Source organism: Lissotriton helveticus, chromosome 6 (assembly GCF_964261635.1).
Source record: "Lissotriton helveticus chromosome 6, aLisHel1.1, whole genome shotgun sequence".
Classification (NCBI taxonomy): domain Eukaryota; kingdom Metazoa; phylum Chordata; class Amphibia; order Caudata; family Salamandridae; genus Lissotriton; species Lissotriton helveticus.
In genome coordinates, this window is record NC_136067.1 from 580,241,462 (window position 1) to 580,264,047 (window position 22,586).

The window sequence follows — 22,586 nt, forward strand, 5'->3', positions numbered from 1 at the left end:
GGGTCTAACTGGCATTTATCATGTTATACTATTTTCTAATGTTGTCCTTATTGAATTTGTTTTTCTCATAGGGACCAAAAGGCGACATCGGCCCAATGGTATGTAACCTTTGAGTTCTCTTGTTGTCATTGCTCTACGCACCATTTTAATCAACTTACGTCTCTCATGATTCAAAATGATAGCGAAAGAAAATATTTATTTAGCATGGACGGTTTTCCTAAATAAAAAGAGCAGCCCAATACGAAATTATATACTAACTGTTTTGTGTAGTATGAACAGCAATGCTTTTGCAGAGCATTACATTGTCACTGTCTAGAAGTACAACGAAATTGGATAATAAAAGCAACGCTTTACAGATCTTAGAAACAGAAAATAGGAATATGATAGGCTATATACAAAAACACTTGACTATTAATATTATTATTGTTGTTATAATCATTAACGCAGTCTACAGTCCAGTGTCTCTATTTTGTTGCCGCAATAGTTCCCTCTGGAGCTAGTAGAAACATGATTTTGTGCATTTGTCTCACTGAAAATTTACAGCACTGCCACTATAACATTTTTAGCATCCCTCAACTCAAACTCTATCTTAGTCGTATAAATGTGTAAGTTTGAGAGTTGACACACTGGCATTCCTTTTATGATAATCTCAACATTACAACAATCTATCTTCCGTTGATTGCATTCCAAATGCCATGTGGGGCATAGCAACTACAAATCGCTAAGGGTATAGTGGTGATGTAGCAGCAGCAAATCCTGATGCACAAAGTATTGGTCTGGGACAATTAAGATGCTCTCTACGAACTTTTGAATAGAACTTTTCATGGGTCTACCTAGCCACTTAATAAGGGGAGATATCCTTGTTAATCACAGTTGAAAATTAGAAGAAACAAAGACTAGGAAGTCAAAAGAGAAAGTGACAAGTCATTGCCACAAACATCTTATTACCTATCAATCCTCTTCAAAAAGTTTTAGTATGCCTATCATAGTACATTGAATAAAATACCCCAATGCCTGTATAGCATCTTTACGCTAGGTCTCTCGTTGACTTGGAATTCAAAACACCAAAATATTCAACCTTTAATTTCTATAAGGATGACATAATATGTAATGTAAGCAGCCTGCTCAATTACTAAAAATAACTCCTTGATCACGTTGCTATAGTGAATCATAGAGCAAAGGCTTGAATATATGGATTCAAATATGTTGTGTTAATTGTGATTAACTGTTCTTCTCGATGATGCATCCTCAGCAAATCCTCAGCTTCAAACTACACTTCTTGCTGCTGAAAGTTACTACAAAGCAAAGTGATTTCTTTCTGTCTTAAAATAAAGAGGCATTGTGGAAAACTCAATAATAGCACGTGGTTGATGGTTGATGGTTGATGGTTTATGTAGCATTTGCTCGTATGAAAATTCTCTAATATCCGAGCAGAAAAATATGCTTTATGCTGAAAACATGTTGACAATGAGGAAAATGACACATTGCCGTGCAGTGGCGGGTAAGACTACTTGTGCATGTCATGGTAACCGTCTAGTACCTGACCTTTGTTGCGTACACCACCATGGGTTTTCAATGATCCAAGCTCAAACATAAATCCCATTTTGTTTTGTTTTTACACTAGCCCAGGACTGGAGTAAGTGGCTAAAGGTGGAGTCATTCTAATTCCCGCCATTGCTTTAAAGAACCTCTGACAATAGCAACATATATAATAATTAAATGTGTCAGTCAATGCAATAGTGATAATTTAATCGATGAGTGAACCTGTTAGTTGCCACCCCATAATTCAAACCTTTGTCTTTCCGTTTTCACACACACTACAGTGTATATTTATATATTTTAAGTATCATGTTATCCACATTGAAATGGATCTATGATAGGATTCAGGGAAAGAGATTTGGGAACAAATAACCTCCTGGAGGCGCACTGCAGCAATATTATCTGTTTCTACATTTTTTGCTGCTGTGTTGAGCTCTGAAAAGTGGGCACTGTTTATCATCAGAGGCATAAGTCACAAGAAATGAAGTGAAGTCTTAACTGTAATAATTTTTCAACTAGTGAGGTAGCACTAGTTTCACAATTGGAACACTCCTCCAAATTATGAGGGGTTTCTTTGCTCTTATGTTGATGCTGACCTGAGTTACTGCTCAACAGTGGGATTCGTTATTTATAACGATTTAACCCAGCCTTTAAGTCTACATGGGGCTACCAGGTGCTTGATCAGACTTGACAGGGCAGGAGGCAAGGAAATGTGAGTCTCTAAAGTGAGAGTCTTTCCTCCCTGCACTTTAAGGCACACACCAGTCTTCCAAATGCTACAGGATTTCACCTAATAAACAGAAAACAAAGTTGTAGCTTTCAGAAGCCATGCAGGCTTATGATCATGTGTTTTAGATAATTCATCATTGTGAGAGTTTGTAAATAAATTATTTGTTTACAGAATTGGAAAATGTAAAGCTCTGCAGTACTTTCCCGCTGATCTGTGCTATTTAAGGTTTAACTCTTTCACTGCTTTGAAGCCAATGATGTTCTTTCAGTCATTGCAGCATAATGGACTTTGTATCTCCAGTCCACCTTATTGTTCAAAGTTGTGTTTTGCTTGCCTTCTGTGATGGCCTCATTTTCTACTGAGTTGATTTTACCATTACAATCATTGCTTTAAATGGGCCGGTACTCACCGGTACTCAGTACCGGCACTTTATCATTTACTGTTGTTGAGTACCGGCACTTTTGCTCGATCAAGGACAGTACCGGTACTCACGAGGGGCTGCCTTTGACGCCGATGTCACTCGGTTTATCGATCACCTCGGCAGCAGCTATTAGTCATCATGGGAGCCCAGACTGGGCCAAAAGACAGCTGCTCTTGACACCAGTACACATTGATATGCCTGTACTGCTCTGGAAGCCATCAGAGCAGAGGTGCGGCTGCAGAGAGGTTAGTTTATCCTTTGTTCTTGCACAGCGGGCGCTGAGAGGTGGCTATAAAACCTAATGGGCGAAGGTGTGAGAGGCACTGTTCACAAAAAACACTGGGCTGCAGGTGGTTGGTATTGCCCTTGTTTGGAAGAGAAGGCAAATGAGGACAAAAAAAAAACAAAATAAAAAAACAGTGGGCTGCAATGACACTTCTATAGCAGAAATCGCTATATGTAAAGTACTGCCATTAGACTCTTTTACGCAAATTCGCCAGTACATCTATCACAAGACAGGTGTTGAGCATTATGTAAAAGTCAAATACTTGATATTACGCGTCTACAAAACACATAGAAGCATTTTTTCAAGTTTCTGTTGCCTGTGAGCCAGGGTCGCGATCATAAGTAAGAAAGATTGGGACACCATGAGGAGCAATAAAATGAATAACTGGTGGGTATGCACTCACTATAGAATTGGATAGAGGGTCATTGTGCCTACTGGAAAGCACATCATGCAACATGTAGATCAGACATTTTTTATGATTTTATTTATGTAGATAGCTACGTGGGATAATGCTTTTGTTGCATAGATCCATGTCTTCCTTGTAGGTCACAAGTTAACATCCTTGGCATATATCTTAGTTAATTGTGCCGCTACAGCAATGACCTGCATTCAACAACAAGGCATATATATAGAACCTTACTGGTTTTTTCCATAATCTTTTAATTTTTTAAGGTTGAAGAAAAAGGGTTACTTTGGGTGGTAATAAACACTGATTGGTAAGTGCTATATAAATGGTTATTAGTGTATAAAACTAATGGAAAAATACATCTGATTTTCTAACAATGCATGCAGATTTCTTGCATAAAAAGCTTGAAAAAGTAAAAAACAGCCCCGCCCCTTGTTCCGCCATTAGCGGCACCCTTATACCCGCCCCAAACTCTGCCCCAAACTCCACCCGCAGTCTATCCCTCCTTATGATGAGTACCTGCACTTATTTTTGTCCATTTAAAGCACTGATTACAATTGATGTGCAGGGTAAGCTAGTGGCAATGAAGATTTACAGACTTGCCAAGGTGCATTGGGGTGAGTGAGAGCAAAGGATTACCAACCCAGACGTGCACAGCAGTTAATTCACTCATTTGTTGAATGCAGATGATGTAAAGCCACTTCTCTGCAGTCTTTTATAAAGACACTGGTGCTGGCCCATCACTGACGTGAATTCACCGGAATACCAGTGCCAAAGGAAATGACATCTCCTGACAGGCGTCAAATATTTAGTGCATTATCACACTCTTAGCCTCTCACCAGCCTTCACTTTCCTTCTCAAGGGCTGGGGAAGTATAAGGAGTGCAAAATAGAGAAGGTAAACACTGCTGAGCCTGTTACTTTTTTGTACCTGCTGCTGCCTTCAAAATATGTCAAACAAGGAGTAGCAAGGGCAATGTCAGGGGTACCAACTAAATAGCTTAAAGTAGCATACACAACTCTCAATAGGTTTTGTCCGCAAGACTCTATCTAATTGTGGTGTTGTGATCACAACTTTGCATGAGGTGCATTCAAAAAGAGGGTGCGGCTTTAATAGTCCTGATGGTTGTACTAGATGTCATTAAGTCATTCCACGACTAAAGGGATCTAGATCTTAGTACTTAGGTGAAACAGATTACATTGTCTACCTTCCTATCTGTGTTTGTTGAGCTGTCTGCCTGTGGCTGACAAAGCCATGTTTGAAGAGATACTGGGGAATATGTACAAGCCCCTATTGCAACCACAACGTCACTTTTACGGACACTGTGGTGGCGATAGGGGCTGCGCCTTATGTACAAGGCAGCGTTAAGCCACTTAACGTGGCTTAACGCTGCCATGTACTAAAGGCCCGCTTTCACACTATGGTTAGCGTGAAAGGGGCATGCAGTGGGTGTTGTGGTGGCCATTCCACCTCTCCACCCATTGTTTTTGATGCTGCCCCCTATCAACAAGGGTGGCGTACATTGGAGGCAGTGCCAAAATTAAGACCAGGAAAACCTGATCTTAAGTTGGTGAAATGAGGAGAAATGTATTTTTTCTTTTTCCATGTGTGCTGCGTTGTGCAGCACACATGGAAAATCAAAATGACATGGTTTGTTTATGTACAGGAAGGTGTCCCTTCCTGTACATAAATAAATCTTTAACAAAAAAATGAAGCATGAAGCGGCACACATGAAAGTGACAGAATGGCATTTTAGAATTGCTTATGTGCAGGAAGGGACACCTTCCCACACATAAACAATCCTCCCCTGCACACAGACACCCTTGCACTCTGGTGCAAGGGTGCCTGCGTTGGCGCTAAGTTGCTAGACTTCGCACCATCGCAGGGGGAAATGCAAGGCTGCACCACATACTTGTAAATATGGTGCAGGCTTGCGTTTCATAAGTGGCCGAGCATATCGTTAAGCCAAGGAGGCTAACGGCACGCTCCGCCACTTCATTGTACATATCCCCCACTACTTTCTTTAGAATATAAGACATTCGCTTGAAACCACTGAATATTCATAGTAGGTATAGCCCTTGGAGAGTCTGCACCGGATTCCTGGACCTCGATTCTGTGGTCTAATCACTCAATATTGAGTTGCCGTGACTTTTTTAAATCACAAAATCTGAAAACATCACTGCATACAAGAAAAGAGAGAGATAACAGATATAAGTAAGATGACTATAAGAAGACGCTGTCTGAGGCTTTCAAAGGAATTAAACGTCCCCAGAACTCACCACGTGAATGAAAAGTATTTCAAACAGAGCAATGAGTCTGTTGTCACACATTAAATGATGAGTAAAAAGCAACACCCCATCACTTGAAATTCTGAGTAATCAAAATCAAATGCATGAGCAGACTTCCAAGCTACCAAAAATGAGAAAAGGCAACGTATTTCGAAAAGCATTTACCGCTTGATGAGCAGTTATTCTATTCCTACAGCTCCTAGCAGTGATTTTCTCAGCCAGGCCGCGCGCCCCTGGGGAGGGGTAAATCAGCGCGAAATGGCGCCCCAGAGAAATGAACTTTGGATACTGGCGTTACAAGATGGAAGCTTAAGAAGAGTTATGTCGTACTGCAGCAGGTGCCTCCTACTCGGGGCGCTCGACGGCCTGGAAAGGAAGATCCGGCAGAACCTCGTGATTTAAGATTTTAATAATCTCCCGTCCTACCACGGACAACTTCCAGTGTTTTTACGGCGTGTGTCAGAAGCGCAAGTTGTTATGTTACGAAAGGTCGGGAAACGGCAGCGGCTGATACATTCTCTTGTTGCAGCTCAGCGCGCAGGGCAAAGTATCAGGTGTGTGGGGAGAATTGGAGTGTTAAATCATTTCAGTACCTGGGCCCTGGTGACACAACATTCCCGTTTAAAGCCCATCAATTATTGTCAACTTGAAAGGATTGACAAAATGTGTGCGTTTAAGAAGGGTGAAAGGGCGAGATTTTGATCGATACCTTATCTCTATTGATCCAAACCTCGATCTGGTCGACTGAACCTTTGTTGCCTGTCTGTGAGGAAAGAAAGTGCACCTATTTCCAAATTAGTTCACCCAATAAAAGGACTCTGCTCCCAAAGATCACAAACAACTTCTAGCTTTCAAAAGTTTATTGTAAAGATATGATAAGCTGCAAATACAGGCATCTCAGAATGAGATTCACGAGATACACAGGTCCAATTACATACATGTGCTCTCGGAAAGCCCTCAGACGAGCAACAGAAATCACTAACACAAGTTCTAAGAATAATAAAGCTATCAGCATTGACGCATATCTCTCCTTCATTTAGGTTGGAGGAAAACGCACAGGTTAGGCTGTCCCTACCCTGCTCTAGATGGTATCCCTACTTAACCAAGCCCCAACCTAACAAAGGTGTCAGCAGTGAATGACCCCCAAGGGAAGTCACTCACTCTAAGTCTCTTGGTGAAAACCTATAGTTCTCCAGTCATGACCCCTCTCTGCCTACCCATCCGCTCTCTAAAGGGTCCTCAGGTATCTGCTCTAACTCCACCCAGGGGTGCTGTCCCTAATACAAAACAGTCAACAACATTTGAGACGCCCCTTGCGAGACGCCCCTCACGTGGTGTAGCTTCTGGCTTTTCCCATGATGCTTTGTATTGGGCCTCATACGTTAGAGTTGACCTTCCTTCTCAGACTCTTCTCCGGCCCGCTGATACCCCTCAAACATTCCGGAACCCTCCTCCATGTCTAGGCCGTCCACTGAACAGACCTCTATTCATTCATTTATAATTGGATCCCCCCTCTTCCTTTGCAGACTGATATCTGCAGCCAAGAACCCAACTCTCATAGACTTCTAAAAGAAAGGCTTGCAACATTTCTCAGCCCAGACATGTACGTATAAATCAACGTTAAAACATTTCAGGCCTACAATATTTCTCATTATGACTATAGCATTCAACTTCTTCATTAATTAGCATATTAATATTCTTATTCTATTATTCAATATACATCTCTATAAATCATGGCCCATTTAATGCAATGACCAAAACATTAATACAATCTATGTCGTGAAAAGAAACATCTTCCCTTTTAGCTCTGGCCCTGAGGCCTACCACATTCTGCGTTTAACCACATACCATCTTATGTTTTAACAGCTACACGACATGGATTCAGAAATAATCACATCTACTAAATCATATAATGTCACACATTTCTGTATTAGTTCCACTTCTACTTAACTCTCTACATTAGCTATACATTTAAAATATAATTGCAGATACTATTAGCACTCATGGCATTTCTCCTCATGATTTGTGCTTACTACGGGTAAGTGTGATGTACTCATACATTTAAGTCAGTTTACGCTCTCTCAGTTCCCCCCTTTGATGACCTCTCGGGGTCATCACTAACATTTAGACTGCAGTTATTGCTGGCATTCTCTGCGCTTCCAGAGCCCTCAGACTCCTGTACTGATTATCTTGTATGGCAGCCAATCTCTGCAGCTGTTCTCTTTGGGCCCTTTCTGACCTTCTTGCTCTGTACCATTTGAATACCCTCACCAATCCCCACAATATAATCCCACAGATCAATATTATGATGATAGGTTTTAGGATGTACCAAACAAAGCTTTTGCCTAAGGTGGAAAACCACCCTCCAACTGTACTCATTCCGTGGCCCACCTTTTCCCAGACATTTTCTCTACTTAAGTCTTCGATCTCCTTGTGAATATTAGTTATGTTCTTAATAACCTTCTCAAGGGGCTTCGAATTGTCTGGAATGTAAGTGCAGCATTCCTGGACCTTCAAAGCCTTACAGACTCCGCCCTCTTTTGCTAGTAGGACATCTAATGCAAGACGGTTCTGAAGAACCATAGCCCTTATCGATTGCATCTCTCCTTCTACCAGCATTAGGGACTGAGCTGTGCTGGCAGACAACCTGTCGACAACTGTTGCCAGTCGTCTAATTTTAACATCATTAAGGATTACTCCCAAAAGAGGGAACATAGCTCCAAAGACATCTCCAACCATTTCTGCATCGCCTACATCTCTCCTTCCCCTCGAAGATGTCTTGCCCTCAATGATCACTAAATCTTGTGCATGATATATTTTGGGGAAGACAATTGCTAGGTAACATGATCCATACCAATTATCGGGTAGTCTCACGTAGGCATTTCTTCCACATACAAAATACACATTTGGAATCACTTGCATTCCCTTTAGGAAATCCTTAGTATAGTACTCTAGATTGAAAGCATGTTCACAGTCAACTTCACCCACGTATACATTTTCATAATACGTTTTGGCTCGGTGAAGACATAGCTTTCCTCTCTGCGTTTTATCTAAAGCTATTGGACCACTACTACCCTTTCTCTTGTGTGCCTTCTCTTCCTCGGTCCAATCTGTTCTCCATTGTCCTGATTTTTTCAAAATCTTTTGTCTCCTGTAACGATCATCCACCTGCCCTATGAACTTCTTCTCGACTTCTGACACCTTGCATGTCAGGTTATTTCTACGGGCATGTGAAGTATCTAAGGTAATCCAAGGAATGAAGAACTTGGCCAATCTGTCTTCACTCTTCCAGTAGTCCCATTTGTTCATCTGCTTATAATTTGGGACTTCTGGCAACACTGAATCATAATTGGAGAAATAGTATTCGAAACTATCTCTCTCATAAAATATACTAAGCAATAAGCTACATGTAATGCCATATGTCAGCGGGAGGTGATGATATCGAATTCCCTCATCTACAGACGCCGGCAACTGCATGCAGACGTAGCAATCCTTAACCTCCATGGCATCCACGTATTCATATAAGAGTTTAGCATAAGCATTTGACCTAAAGTCTCCTTGGGACTCATCTACGTGTAACCTGCGGGCCTCTGCAGCCAATAACGCTTTCTCTTGAGTGTTTTCCCTTTTCTCACCAGCAACAGTAGGTGTAAGCGTTTCTACAGATTTCACATCAGTTACCTTTGCCTCTTCTTCATGTCCCTTTACATAAGAAATTGTTACCACTAAAGCTATTAATATTATCACTCCTACTATTAGTGTACCTATTATACATTTAGCTCTGCGGTTCGGGGTGCCGGCCTCCATTTCGTCAGACAATATGGCTCTCTCTTATCTTTAGCAAAAAGTTCTTTTCCTCTCGTTCCTTTACAGTCTCTTTTAATCCTTTTGTCTTTCGAATCCACACAACTGGAGGCTGACAACCTTCTTCGCAAAAGTCCTTTAACAGTTCAAAAAAGACAACCCTAGCCCTTCTCCATCAACTCAAGGGAAGTTCCCTAAAATTCTCTGCTTCCTGGGCGCTAGGTAATCTTCTTTTTCTGCTTGCTCTATTTACAAAGTCCTTTAACAGTCTACTATCAGGTTTGTGGTTGCAGCTTCAATAGCATAGTTCAGTATTTCCAAACGAAGATTGTGCTCTTCATGTGCTGTTATCGTTGTACCAAAATCGGGGAATTGCAATTCTGTAAGGAACATGTGTTTTAACTTGCTGAGGCGGGGAGGTCTGGGGAGCATGAATGTTAGTGACCCTTCTTGTTCGACACCGGGTACCAACAGTCGTATTTCCACGGTGATAATGGGCTCAGAACTGGACACCACCACCGCTCGGATCCTCCCTGTCTCCGGTTTCACAGACATTTGTCGCCAGATATGTCCACTCAGGTGTGGAGTATCTTCTGTTAGGCACACGCACTCTTCTTGACCTTCTTCGGTCCGGTGCTTCAGCGCCCTGAGCACCTTCTTCTGGGTCTGAGTCTTCTGATATCGGAGGAAGGGTTAACTCTGGAGTTGACCTCAGGCTAGAGCTCCTTCTTTGCGGCCAATTAGCTTCTCCACGTGCCCTTCTACTCCTTCTCCTTCTGGTCTGTTCTCGCTCTCTCTCAGACCTGTCAGGGTCTGACTCGTATTCCCAGCTACTTTCTCCTTCTGTAGCGTCTTCTGTTTCGCTGTTGTACTGACCGTCCTCAGCTTGGTCAGACTCGTTCCCTGCTTCCGCTGGCACCTCTACAGCTTGGCTAGCCCCCTCTATGGCTTCTCGGTCCTCTTCTGGACGTCCATCCGAGAGAGGAGCTGTTTCTTCCCGAGGTGCTGGAACCCTTCGCGTATGTGACGCGTGGATCCAATTGGGCAGGCCTCCCACCTTCACAGCTGTGTTCGTGATCAGGATGACCTGGAAGGGCCCACGCCAACGAATATCCAAGCAGCTTCTTCTCACATGTTTTTTCACCAGGACCCAGTCCCCAGGGTACAGGTCATGGCACGGGCCCTGGCACGCTGGAACCTCGGCAGCCTGCACCTGAAGGGACACAGAACGCATGGCGTCAGACAGCCCCTTACAATAGTCCAGGATCATATCATCTGTGATATTTAACAGTGCAGTAGCTGGGACAGATGGCAGCCTCATTGCTCTCCCCATTAACACCTCATGTGGTGACAACCCTGTCCTTCTGTCTGGGGTACTACGAAGACTCATGAGAACCAATGGCAGGGCATCAGGCCAACTCAGGGTCGTTGAGGAACAAACTTTTGCTATTCTGGCCTTGATAGTGCCATTGATCTGCTCCACAATTCCTGAGGCTTCGGGTCGGTAACTGCAATGCAACTTTTGATCAATATTTAGCGCTACACAAACCATCTTCACAAGCTCGCTGTTAAAATGCGTTCCCCTATCTGATTCCAAAAAGGCCGGCACCCCGAAGCGAGGAATGAGTTCCCTGAGCAGTAACTTGGCCACTGTGAGGGTGTCGCACCTACGTGTAGGGTATGCCTCAACCCATCTGGAGAACACACAAACAATCACCAGGACATAGCGGAGGCGGTTGCATCTTGGCATTTCAATGAAATCTATCTGCATTCGATTGAATGGACCTCCAGACCTTCCTATGTGACTTAGTGCAACTGGTGTTCTTTTCCCTACGTTCAGCTGCTGGCAGGTCACACAACGCTGGCACACTGCTTCTGCTGCTATTCTAAACTTAGGATTGTACCAAGTTTGCCTAAACACTCTCAGCATAGCATCTCTCCCTAAGTGTACGGGACCATGTATGAGTCTAGCCATTGGACTCACCATCTCATTGGGCAACACTGCTCTGCCGTCTGCTGAGACCCAAAAATGGGTCTCACCCATTACACATCCTGCCTTTTCCCATGTTTCTTTTTCAGAATCAGGAGCATTTTCTTGCATGGTTGACAGTTCATCCCAAGTATCAACAGTTTCCAGTATCATGGCTAATTCAGTTCTTACATTTATTCCACCCACTTCCACCTCTGTGAAAGAGTAACCTTGTTCCGCGCAATACCGCGCAACTTCATCAGCATATCTATTGCCTTTCGAAACAAAGTCCTCATTTCTGGTATGTGCGGTGCACTTTACAACTGCGATACTTGCTGGGCATTGCAATGCCTCTAACAACAGGCGCACAAACTCTCCATTGCGAATGGGAGAGCCTGAAGAGGTCATGAACCCTCTTTGAGACCATAACTGCCCGTAATCATGAACTACCCCATACCCATATTGGCTGTCGGTGTATATGGTGACTCGAATTTGATTGCTTGCCAAGCAAGCACGTGTCAGGGCAATAATCTCGGCTACCTGAGCGGAGTGTACTCCTTCCAGGCACCCAGCTTCCACAACTCCAGTAATTGTACAAACAGCATAAGCTGCTCTCAACTGCCCAACTTCGTCTCTTACACATGAGCCATCAACAAAGAAAATTTCATCTGGGTCAGTCAGTGGCTCATCTACGATGTCGGGTCTGGGTTTGGTGCATAGTTCAGTCACATCGAGACAGTCATGGTCTGTATATTCATCATCATCCTCAATATCATTTGGAAGTGGCATCAAGGTAGCAGGGTTCAAAACAGAGCATCTCTTGAGGGTCACATTCTCTGCAGCAAGAATAACTTGCTCATAGCGCGTGAGCCTGCTATTGGTCAGATGCTGTGTTTTGGTCCTGGTCATCAACAGTTCAACAGAATGGGGCACGCACACCTCTAACGGGTGCCCCATGACGATATTTTCACATCTCTCAATGCTGACACCCGTTGCAGCAACGGATTTGAGACATCCGGGCAACGCTGCGGCTACTGGGTCTAAAGTAGCCGAGAAATAAGCAACTGGTCTACGGGCATTCCCATGGATTTGGACTAACACAGACAACGCGCACCCTTCTCTCTCACAACAGTAAAGAAAAAATTGTTTATTGTAATCAGGCATTCCCAATGCCGGAGCACGACACAGGTCCTCTCGCAGCTGTAAGAACGCCATCAAACAGTCTTTGTCCCATGGTACCGGATCACTCACCTCTTTGTGCGTCAGTTTTTGCAAGGGCTTTGCTTTCAGTGAAAAGTTCACGATCCACTGTCGGCAATAACCCACCATCCCTAGGAACATCCTGACCTCTCTCTGTGTCTTAGGCGCATTCATTTTCATGATCGCCTCTATCCTGTCTGGTGACACCTTTCGTTTGCCTTTCTCTATTCTGTGTCCCAAGTACTGCACTTCTGTCAGGCAGTACTGCAATTTTCCCGGGGACACCTTGTGCCCATTGGCAGCTAGATGATTTAACAAAGCAATGGAGTCCTCCCTGCAAGCTTCTTCTGTTTCTGACGCCACAAGGAGGTCGTCTATGTACTGGACCAGAACTGACTTCTGGGGCAGCACTAGACTTTCAAGATTTTTCTTCAAAAGCTGGTTAAAGATCGATGGGCTCTCTGTATACCCCTGAGGGATACGACACCATGTTAGGACGCGATTTTCCAGCTTAAATGCGAAAAGAAAATGGCTCTCTTCGTCCAGAGGGATCGAAAAGAAAGCCTGACAAAGATCGATCACAGTGAACCACTCAGCTTGGAATGGAATCTGAAACAGTATCACTGATGGATTCGGTACCACTGGACAACACGAAACGACTATGTTATTAATCTTTCGAAGGTCCTGCACTATCCGAAATTTCCCATTTGGTTTCTGGAGACCCATAATCGGGGAGTTGCATGGACTACCCACGATTTCTTTCAGTATTCCCTGTTTAATCATGGACTCGATCACGGGTTTTATGCCTGCAATCGTTTCAGGAGTCAATTTATATTGGGGTGTTCTGGGGAACTCAGCATGCGGTTTCACTACAATTTTCACTGGGTCCACCCCTTTGACCAATCCAATCTCTTCCCCAGTGAAATCCCATACTTCTGGTGCCACTGTCTCTCTCAAGTCCCAGGGGAGCTCATCTACTGTTAAAGTAGGGTACAGCTCCACGCATATTCTTGAGTTTGCAACTTTGAAATCGGCGTCATCATCATTGGTCAATACCTCCACTCCCTGAGGTGTACAATATATAGTACAATTCAATTTACACAACAGGTCTCTCCCTAGCAGACACACAGGACTTGAATCGCAAACCACAAACTGGTGCTCATCGCTGTACTTCCCTATTTTCACCTGTACCGGTTCTGTCAATTGGCTGGTTATTCTCCTGTTTGCGACCCCTACCACCTGTATGGTCTCTCCAGACATGGGCAGGTCTGGAACTGCAGCTGATCTGATCGTGGACCTAGTGGCTCCTGTGTCCACCAGAAATGTCGTAGGGCACCCTGCTACTTCTGCTTCAACATAGGGTCCCCTCTGGTCCACCTCCAAGGCTGCCCCGAGGGTGCAGTCTTCTCTTTCCACTCTCTGTCCGGTTAATGGGTCCACATAATAGCACTCTTCCCCTTCCACAAACAGGGGCATTTGTCTATAGGTCTTACCCATACTCCCTACTCGAGGAGGTTGCGGGAACTGGGCTCGGGGAGGAGCCCCCCCCCCTTTGAGCACCTTTCCTTGGTATGGCGTCACCCCTCTTGTAGGTGCGCTTTGGACCTCTTCCTCCTCTTCCTCTTGCTCTCCTATCTCTACATTGTAGGGGCACTCGCGTTTCCAATGCCCCACCTCGTTACACTGGTGGCACCTAGTCGTTTTCTTCAAGGCAGCTATATCTATTCTGGGTCTAAAGGTGGAACTCTCCTCATTGCCCTTGTTCTGACTGTACTGCTTCTTTCCTCCTGTACCTGTTCCTTGCTGCTGTTGCTGTTGTCCCCCCTTTCCTGCTGTCTGCATCTGTACCACCATCAACTTTTCTTTTAGTTTCTTAGCCTTGGAATCTATCTCATCACAGCAGTACCTGGCATATCTCAGTATTTCGTCTAGAGGTTTAGTTTGCCAACAAATCGAGTGTTGCTGAATCATTAAACTAATATCCGGTCTCAGTCCCAAGACGAACTTGGACACAAATTGCCCTATGTCTTTTGGATCCATTACATCCAAGCCGCTATACTGTTTAAACGCCTTCAGCAATCTCTCGTAATATTCGTGAACTGTCTCTTTGGGTTCCTGTCTTGTTCGGTCTATTCTGACCCAATCTATGTCTTGCATTGGCACTTTCTCTTTCAGCCAAGTCATCACTCTCTCGAATTTTGCCATCACAATCTCGGACGGCCCATTAGTCTTAGCATCTCTCTCTGGCTCCGTTGTGGGCCACTCAGCGCTAACCTTGCATGCTGTCCACAGATCTCCTGGTACTACAATGTCAAACAGCGTGTTCAGATCTATCCAAAGGACCTTTGAGATTTTTACAAATCTCTCCACTTGCTTGTACCACTCCACTGGGTTTTCACGTAATTTGGGGAAAGAGGTGGTAAAAGCAGCTAAATCTCCCCTACTCCAAGGGACATGGACATAGTTCCCATTTGCAACTTCACGCAAAGGGTAAGCTTCTATTCCCTGCTGTCCTGGTGTCATACCAAGCGTGCTTCTCCTGCCGGTCCCTTTCTTGGACCACCTCTCTTCCCACTTATCTAGTGCCCTCCATGTCCTTATTCCAGCAATCAGTTCCCTTATATGCGTTTTCAGCCCAATCGTTCTCCTCTCATCTAGGTCTCGATCTGTATAATGTAGCCTGTGGTTACCCTGTAATGCTTTGGTTCTTGACAAGTCCACCATATATTTGCCTGCTAGTTCGACTAACTTCTCATGGACTGCTCTCGCTTTTCGAGTAATGTCCTTTGCCATATACAGTATTTCATCCTGTTCATACATTTCCATTCTTTCCAAAGGCAGGGTACCATCTACCATGTCATCCAGGTCTGACCTTAAACTGGTGACATCAAGTCTCTTGGCTTTTATCTCAGCTCGCAATATGTCTTTCGAAGGGGGCTCACTGGTCTCCCTACCATCCCAACTTCGAGCTCTACGTTTGGGTTCGGGAGAGTTAATGGGTGGTCTCCCTTGCTCCCATCTCTCCAGGTCCCATGCTCGGCCATCCGATCTTGGAAGGTGATGGAACACGGGCCTGTTACCCCTACTCTTGCTCTGCCCACTCTCTTCTTCTTCTCTCCTCTCACCGCACACCTCTCTGTTATCTTCCCTCTGGTCTCTACTCTCCCTTTGCCTAGTATCGCTTAGTATCCGATACGATCCTTCCTGGTTCCCCATATTCCCTGGGCTGCGCTTATTTCCGTCATCACAGGGACTATGGTGCGACCTCTCACAACTCCCATTCAGTTCTCTGGTGCCAGGTACACAGTGTGGACACTTAGAGCTGTTTCTGTACTCTTGCGCTCTCCTCTCCTCTTCACTGAGTATTGGGCGCGCCACCCCTCCACTCCCGGGGCCCCCGTTTTCCAGGTCTGTTCTATCTCCCCTCCGGGCCCAATGGGTGACTCCCCTACTCTCTCTCTCTCTACAGTCCCACTCCGGGCTGCTCTCCCCAGCCCCGCAGTGAGTCCGAGCTCGGCTGTCCTGACTTTCCCTTTCAGCTTCCGCAGCATTGATGCTCTTTTGAGCCTTCACTGCCTCATCCCACTGCTTCATGTACTCATTTAGCTCTTGAAAGGATTTTCGTCCAGATCCCCTCAGATCCATTGGCCATCTAGGGCCCCCAGGATCTCCTCCTGGGTCTCCTGCTGTGTGCATCGGGGTGCTCCACTCTCTTGGTATCGGCCTCTGACTTGGGGAATTGATCGTATCGTTCCTTCTTGCCTTCTCTGCTCTTTCTCTGTCCTTCCGTACCCGTTCTTCCCCTCTTGCTCTCTCTTGGTCATATATCGATATTATAGGACCTATGGTAACAGGTACCTGTAGTGCATCTGGTAATGGGTAGGATGTGGCGCTTTCCGTTTCCGGCGCTCTTTGTACCACAAACCTCCCGACTACCTGTTGCACCTGACTAGGCTGGGACAGCTCTTTCTTTGCCTCAGGATCCCACTCTGAACTGGGAAGCGGTCTATGCTCTCCTGCATTGCTCCCCTTCTCTCCTTCAGTATGCTCGACCTCTCCCCCTGCTCTATTATACGGGGGTGGCCTGTCTGTCAGTAATCTGTTTATCAGGCTGTCCTCTGTTTCGCTCTCATCATCTTCTTCTAGGGGGCTTTTATTTACGGGCACCTCTAACACTGGGTACAGTTTATTTATTTCCATGTTATGCACTCTCCATCTTTTAGCATCCGCATCCCACCTGGCATCCTGCACTGCCCTTACCGATCGCTTCACCCTTTCTTGTCGTCTGTTCATATTCTTTTCATGCGCTGCCCTAATCCATGCATCAAGAGCTTCAAACTGGGTCGGTCTAGGCAAGGGTCTCAGTGAGGTCATGACTGATTTTAATCGATGTAACACCTCTAATCTGAACGTCCCGTACTTCGGGAACGTCAGTTCCTCATTTCCTTCAGTAATCTTACTCCACTCTGATATCCAAAGGATCGTATGCAGCCCAACATTCACTGCCATATAACGAGCTGGCGTACCCTCCGGCGGGGCTTCTTCCCCTTCATACGATCCCCGCTTCTCTTTCTTAAACACCGCTTTCAGCCATTTAAAACACTTCATAATTATGCGCAAAATATCCAGCCTCGCTACTCTGTTTACTTCCTGATGACAATCTACCAATCCTGTCGCGGCTTTGCTAGCTTGGCCTATCGCAGCGCGGTCTTTCTCCGGTCGGCCAATCACGTCGCGACCCTGTCTGACGTTTTTGCTAGCTGGCCTATCACAGCGCGGTCTTTCTCCGGTCGGCCAATCTCGTCGCGACACTTTCTGACGTCACTTTTCTCCGCTTCGCAGCAGCACCCCTCCTTTCTCAACTCGTCTCCCGGTTATGCATGCGTCCCATTCATACACCGAAAAATGACTACTTCCGACCAAGCGGTCACTTCTCTCGACTGTACGTCCACAGTCTATCTGTAATTGTCAACAAAACTGACGAAATGTCTATCGTCTCTCTGATAGGTTGCTTACACACACAGTAACTTCCGACCAGCGTCCGTTACTCACGCACTCACTCTTACGGTCCCCCTATCTCGGTCTTTTCGGGTGATCAATGGTACCTCATGACCCCCTTCACACTAGTTGACAATTACTCTGGGTGTCCGATACACCCGAACCACTTAAGCTCTCCTTGAACTTAAGATTTCCACCGGTTGCGCGCGCTCACAACCTGTTCCACAGTCACTCTACAGACATTCAACTCCGCCAGACATTACAACATAGATACAATACAAAACACCGCAATCTAACACGCATAACCCTTTATACTCACTCTCGACCGATACTGCTGCTTTTTCTGTCTCGCGTCATCCGGATCTTCTTCAGCGGGCTGTTCTTCCGATCATCGATCTCTAGGGGCCTTGGGGTAAGCTAACCTGGCCTAGGTCACCGTCCTCAAGAAGGCAACCATCCTCTATAGCTACCAACTGAAAGGGCGAGATTTTGATCGATACCTTATCTCTATTGATCCAAACCTCGATCTGGTCGACTGAACCTTTGTTGCCTGTCTGTGAGGAAAGAAAGTGCACCTATTTCCAAATTAGTTCACCCAATAAAAGGACTCTGCTCCCAAAGATCACAAACAACTTCTAGCTTTCAAAAGTTTATTGTAAAGATATGATAAGCTGCAAATACAGGCATCTCAGAATGAGATTCACGAGATACACAGGTCCAATTACATACATGTGCTCTCGGAAAGCCCTCAGACGAGCAACAGAAATCACTAACACAAGTTCTAAGAATAATAAAGCTATCAGCATTGACGCATATCTCTCCTTCATTTAGGTTGGAGGAAAACGCACAGGTTAGGCTGTCCCTACCCTGCTCTAGATGGTATCCCTACTTAACCAAGCCCCAACCTAACAAAGGTGTCAGCAGTGAATGACCCCCAAGGGAAGTCACTCACTCTAAGTCTCTTGGTGAAAACCTATAGTTCTCCAGTCATGACCCCTCTCTGCCTACCCATCCGCTCTCTAAAGGGTCCTCAGGTATCTGCTCTAACTCCACCCAGGGGTGCTGTCCCTAATACAAAACAGTCAACAACATTTGAGACGCCCCTTGCGAGACGCCCCTCACGTGGTGTAGCTTCTGGCTTTTCCCATGATGCTTTGTATTGGGCCTCATACGTTAGAGTTGACCTTCCTTCTCAGACTCTTCTCCGGCCCGCTGATACCCCTCAAACATTCCGGAACCCTCCTCCATGTCTAGGCCGTCCACTGAACAGACCTCTATTCATTCATTTATAATTGGATCCCCCCTCTTCCTTTGCAGACTGATATCTGCAGCCAAGAACCCAACTCTCATAGACTTCTAAAAGAAAGGCTTGCAACATTTCTCAGCCCAGACATGTACGTATAAATCAACGTTAAAACATTTCAGGCCTACAATATTTCTCATTATGACTATAGCATTCAACTTCTTCATTAATTAGCATATTAATATTCTTATTCTATTATTCAATATACATCTCTATAAATCATGGCCCATTTAATGCAATGACCAAAACATTAATACAATCTATGTCGTGAAAAGAAACATCTTCCCTTTTAGCTCTGGCCCTGAGGCCTACCACATTCTGCGTTTAACCACATACCATCTTATGTTTTAACAGCTACACGACATGGATTCAGAAATAATCACATCTACTAAATCATATAATGTCACACATTTCTGTATTAGTTCCACTTCTACTTAACTCTCTACATTAGCTATACATTTAAAATATAATTGCAGATACTATTAGCACTCATGGCATTTCTCCTCATGATTTGTGCTTACTACGGGTAAGTGTGATGTACTCATACATTTAAGTCAGTTTACGCTCTCTCAAGGGCAAGATGCCCCCTCCATGCGATACGCTCTACTGGCGCTGTGCAATTGTCGCCTTTGAACTCCTGTCAGGTGTTATGATACACCGCGAAATGTGTTCGCTCCCTGCGCCGGATCAATAATGCAGACTAGACTGCATGCTTTTAATTTGAAAAGGGCAAATTACGCCGTTACGCAGGCGCGGGATGCTTTAGAGCCAGGCTGCTTTGGTTCCCAAATATACACGCAGTCTCTCTGGCTTCCACGACAATCTGTCTGTTGAACTCTCCAGCCTAATCAGTGAATCACGACAGCCTCCCCGCCTCCTCTGCCCGCTCTCCTGCGCCTTGCTAAATCTTTGAATTGCTTGTGTTACCAAGGCAACCCATTTTTTTTATTAGACATTCACACAGAAGATTCATTATTTTCAGGCACAACAGTAAGTAAAGTTGCCAATAAACAAGCATTTCTTTGTCACTGTGTTGGCTATTTTTATTTAAACGTCCTTCTTACCGTTTTTCTCTAAAAGGAGACTTAATAGGAGGCTAGGATAGGGATAGTTTACATCGACACACCTTTAGGTACTAGACATTTTAAGTGCATCATAAACCATGGGCTTACTTATACCGTCTTAACCAGTTTCTGCCTACGATTGTGAATACCAGTACCCATCATTACATGCTTTCCAAATAACATTTCTACTTTAAAAGATTTTTTTTAAAACAACAAAAAAACGAATGTCTAATACTTTCTCTCCATTATTCATACCAGTCCTCTCTTACTTGGGAGGTTATTACACGACAGATACTCATTTTGTCCACAGACTCCTTCTCATCAGTTTTTCCTTAGAGGCCTTTTAGATTCTTCCGGGATTCTAGGTTTTTGTTCTGTCTCACCTTGAGGATGCCCTATTGCTGCGTACCGAGGAGCAGGTATTCTACTGTGCCACTATGTTCTTGTTCTAGGGTCCTTGAAGGGCATGTGACCATGGGAAGCCCAAGCCCATTTCAAGGGTAGAGAAGAACACTTTCGGAGAATGTGGATAGTTCAACCATCATCAGGCTCGTGTGGGTCTAGAGATTGGAAACATAGGAGAGCTAAGTGAATTGAGACATCTGCATGACCAAGCACACATGAATCTCATATCATCTAGGGGCCGAGACTGCATATGGATATACTGCAGCACCTGCGGGACGTATGCAGTGATGGTGTGATTTTTAGTAAAACAGGCCACTGGCAGTGGTGGGGTTTCTTGTGCTTTGACTGCACTGCTGTGCAGGGCAGGGATATTCATGACGACCTTGATAAATGCTAGATGCAGAAACACGATTCATGAAACCTGGTCCACCTTCCAGATGCCATAGCGCCAACTAAAGAGGAACTCTTCAATACATTGGTACAAATGAGATAGCTCTCTTGGGCTGCCAAAATCCAGTATTTAACTGCAGTCAATAGTTCTTGCAGGATTGGCAATGGGGGAAACGGTGGGGTCATGGCAGCCTATTCTCCGCTGAAAGCTACCATAGTATCCCGCCCACTGAGAATAAGCCAGAGTCGCACATAGCCAATCCAATCATGCCTTGGAAATGGCATGTTTTGGTATGGAGATGCCAGCTTACACGGAGGACTTGTCCACTAATGTCTATATGGGTATTTGCCTTGTTAAGAAGTTGAAGATGAAACGAAGGTGGATTCCACCCTGCAAAAAAGTGTAATCGAAGAGGAAGCATGCTGACAGTCATTACATGGTTCCCTACATTGAAAAGGGAGAAGTTTTAACTATGAGTAATCAACCGTTTCCCTCTTCATTTAAACGTCTTGCGTTTCTAAAAGAGAAGAAGAAAAAAATGCAAGCAAGAGATAAATTTAAAATTCCAAAATCACTACTGCTGGTGCACCTCTTAAACGTTGTTAGGGATGGAAATAAGTAATGTATGCATCTAAGTTTAATTGATTATGTAAATTAGACATGGGCCCTTCTGGCCTTCTCTTCCACGGCATCTTTTGCAGTGTGTGACCCTCCTTTCAGTCATCTTCACTGACCCAGAAACAATACCTCCGCAGATTCCAAATAGATCACATTCTATGGCAATTGAATTGTTGTCGCTTTCTAACACATTTTCACCTCCACAGACCTTTGACAAAATCGTACTGCAAACAGCTGAAACGTCCTTGTTATTTGGGTAAGGAAAATGGTGCAGTCTCAGAAAGAGCATTTCAGAAAACCTGAGCTCTCGAAGTCTGAACTTTCTTCGTACCTCCTCCCCTCTCCCAGCTCTAAGAAGCAGCTGCAGAAGTCTAGTGAAAGGCGAGGCTGGTAAGGTGTGATGCACTGCACAAGGGTTGAGTCCCGAGCATTGGAGTACATACACCTGGTTCCTAGGCTAGGGGAATCCTGTGTGTCCTGGTTAGCCTGGCCCAGTCGCCCTGTGCTTAATGAGGAGGTGGCACAAGGCACCATCCTGTGTGCCACGCACCTGCTGTTGTGCACTTAAGTGCAGCCCAGTCAGGGGTGTAGGAATGGGGGTGCGGGCCGCCCCGGGTGTCATCACTGAGGAGGGTGACAAAATGGGAAAAATATGTGTTTTAAACACATATTTTTGCCATTTTGTCAAGCCGGGGGTGACAAGAAATGTTCTGCACCGGGTACCACCTGACTTTGCTACACCACGAAGACGATGGTTGTACTAAAAAAAGTTTAATGCATGGTTATTGCCTGATATGACTCAATGGACCATGCTCGTACCCACTCTCTTCTGCTAGCAGATAGTGCAGCTCCAGACAGCCCCAGGGTGGAGAGGATAATGGGGATAATGCCACCACCCACCACCAGGCTTACAAGCACAGGGTGGCAGGGGGACCCAGCTTCTACAGACCCTGGACTTGCATTAATAACGATCCCTGGTAATGATGGTGTCCTCTACATAACGAAAAGGTGGCCTCTAGCCTCCTGGGCCAGTCTACCACTGAATACCCAAGGACCACTGTGACAAGCAAAGTGTGGAAACCAGATGCAAAAGGAAAGCTTACTATAAGAGAAAGGTTGGGAGTTTCTAGATCAAATAAGAGAGACTCTAATTTTTCAGAAAGC

General features: G+C 44.9%; 1 protein-coding gene across 2 annotated transcripts in view; it reads left to right on the forward strand.

The window, feature by feature from the left end:
* Positions 1–22,586, forward strand: part of COL19A1 (collagen type XIX alpha 1 chain) — a 2,464,374-nt gene that overhangs the window by 2,175,133 nt on the left and 266,655 nt on the right. For both annotated transcript variants that reach the window (XM_078648013.1, XM_078648014.1), the window contains one exon: positions 72–98. In XM_078648013.1, the coding sequence (XP_078504139.1) occupies positions 72–98 (27 nt within the window). The remainder of the gene's footprint in view (positions 1–71; positions 99–22,586) is intronic.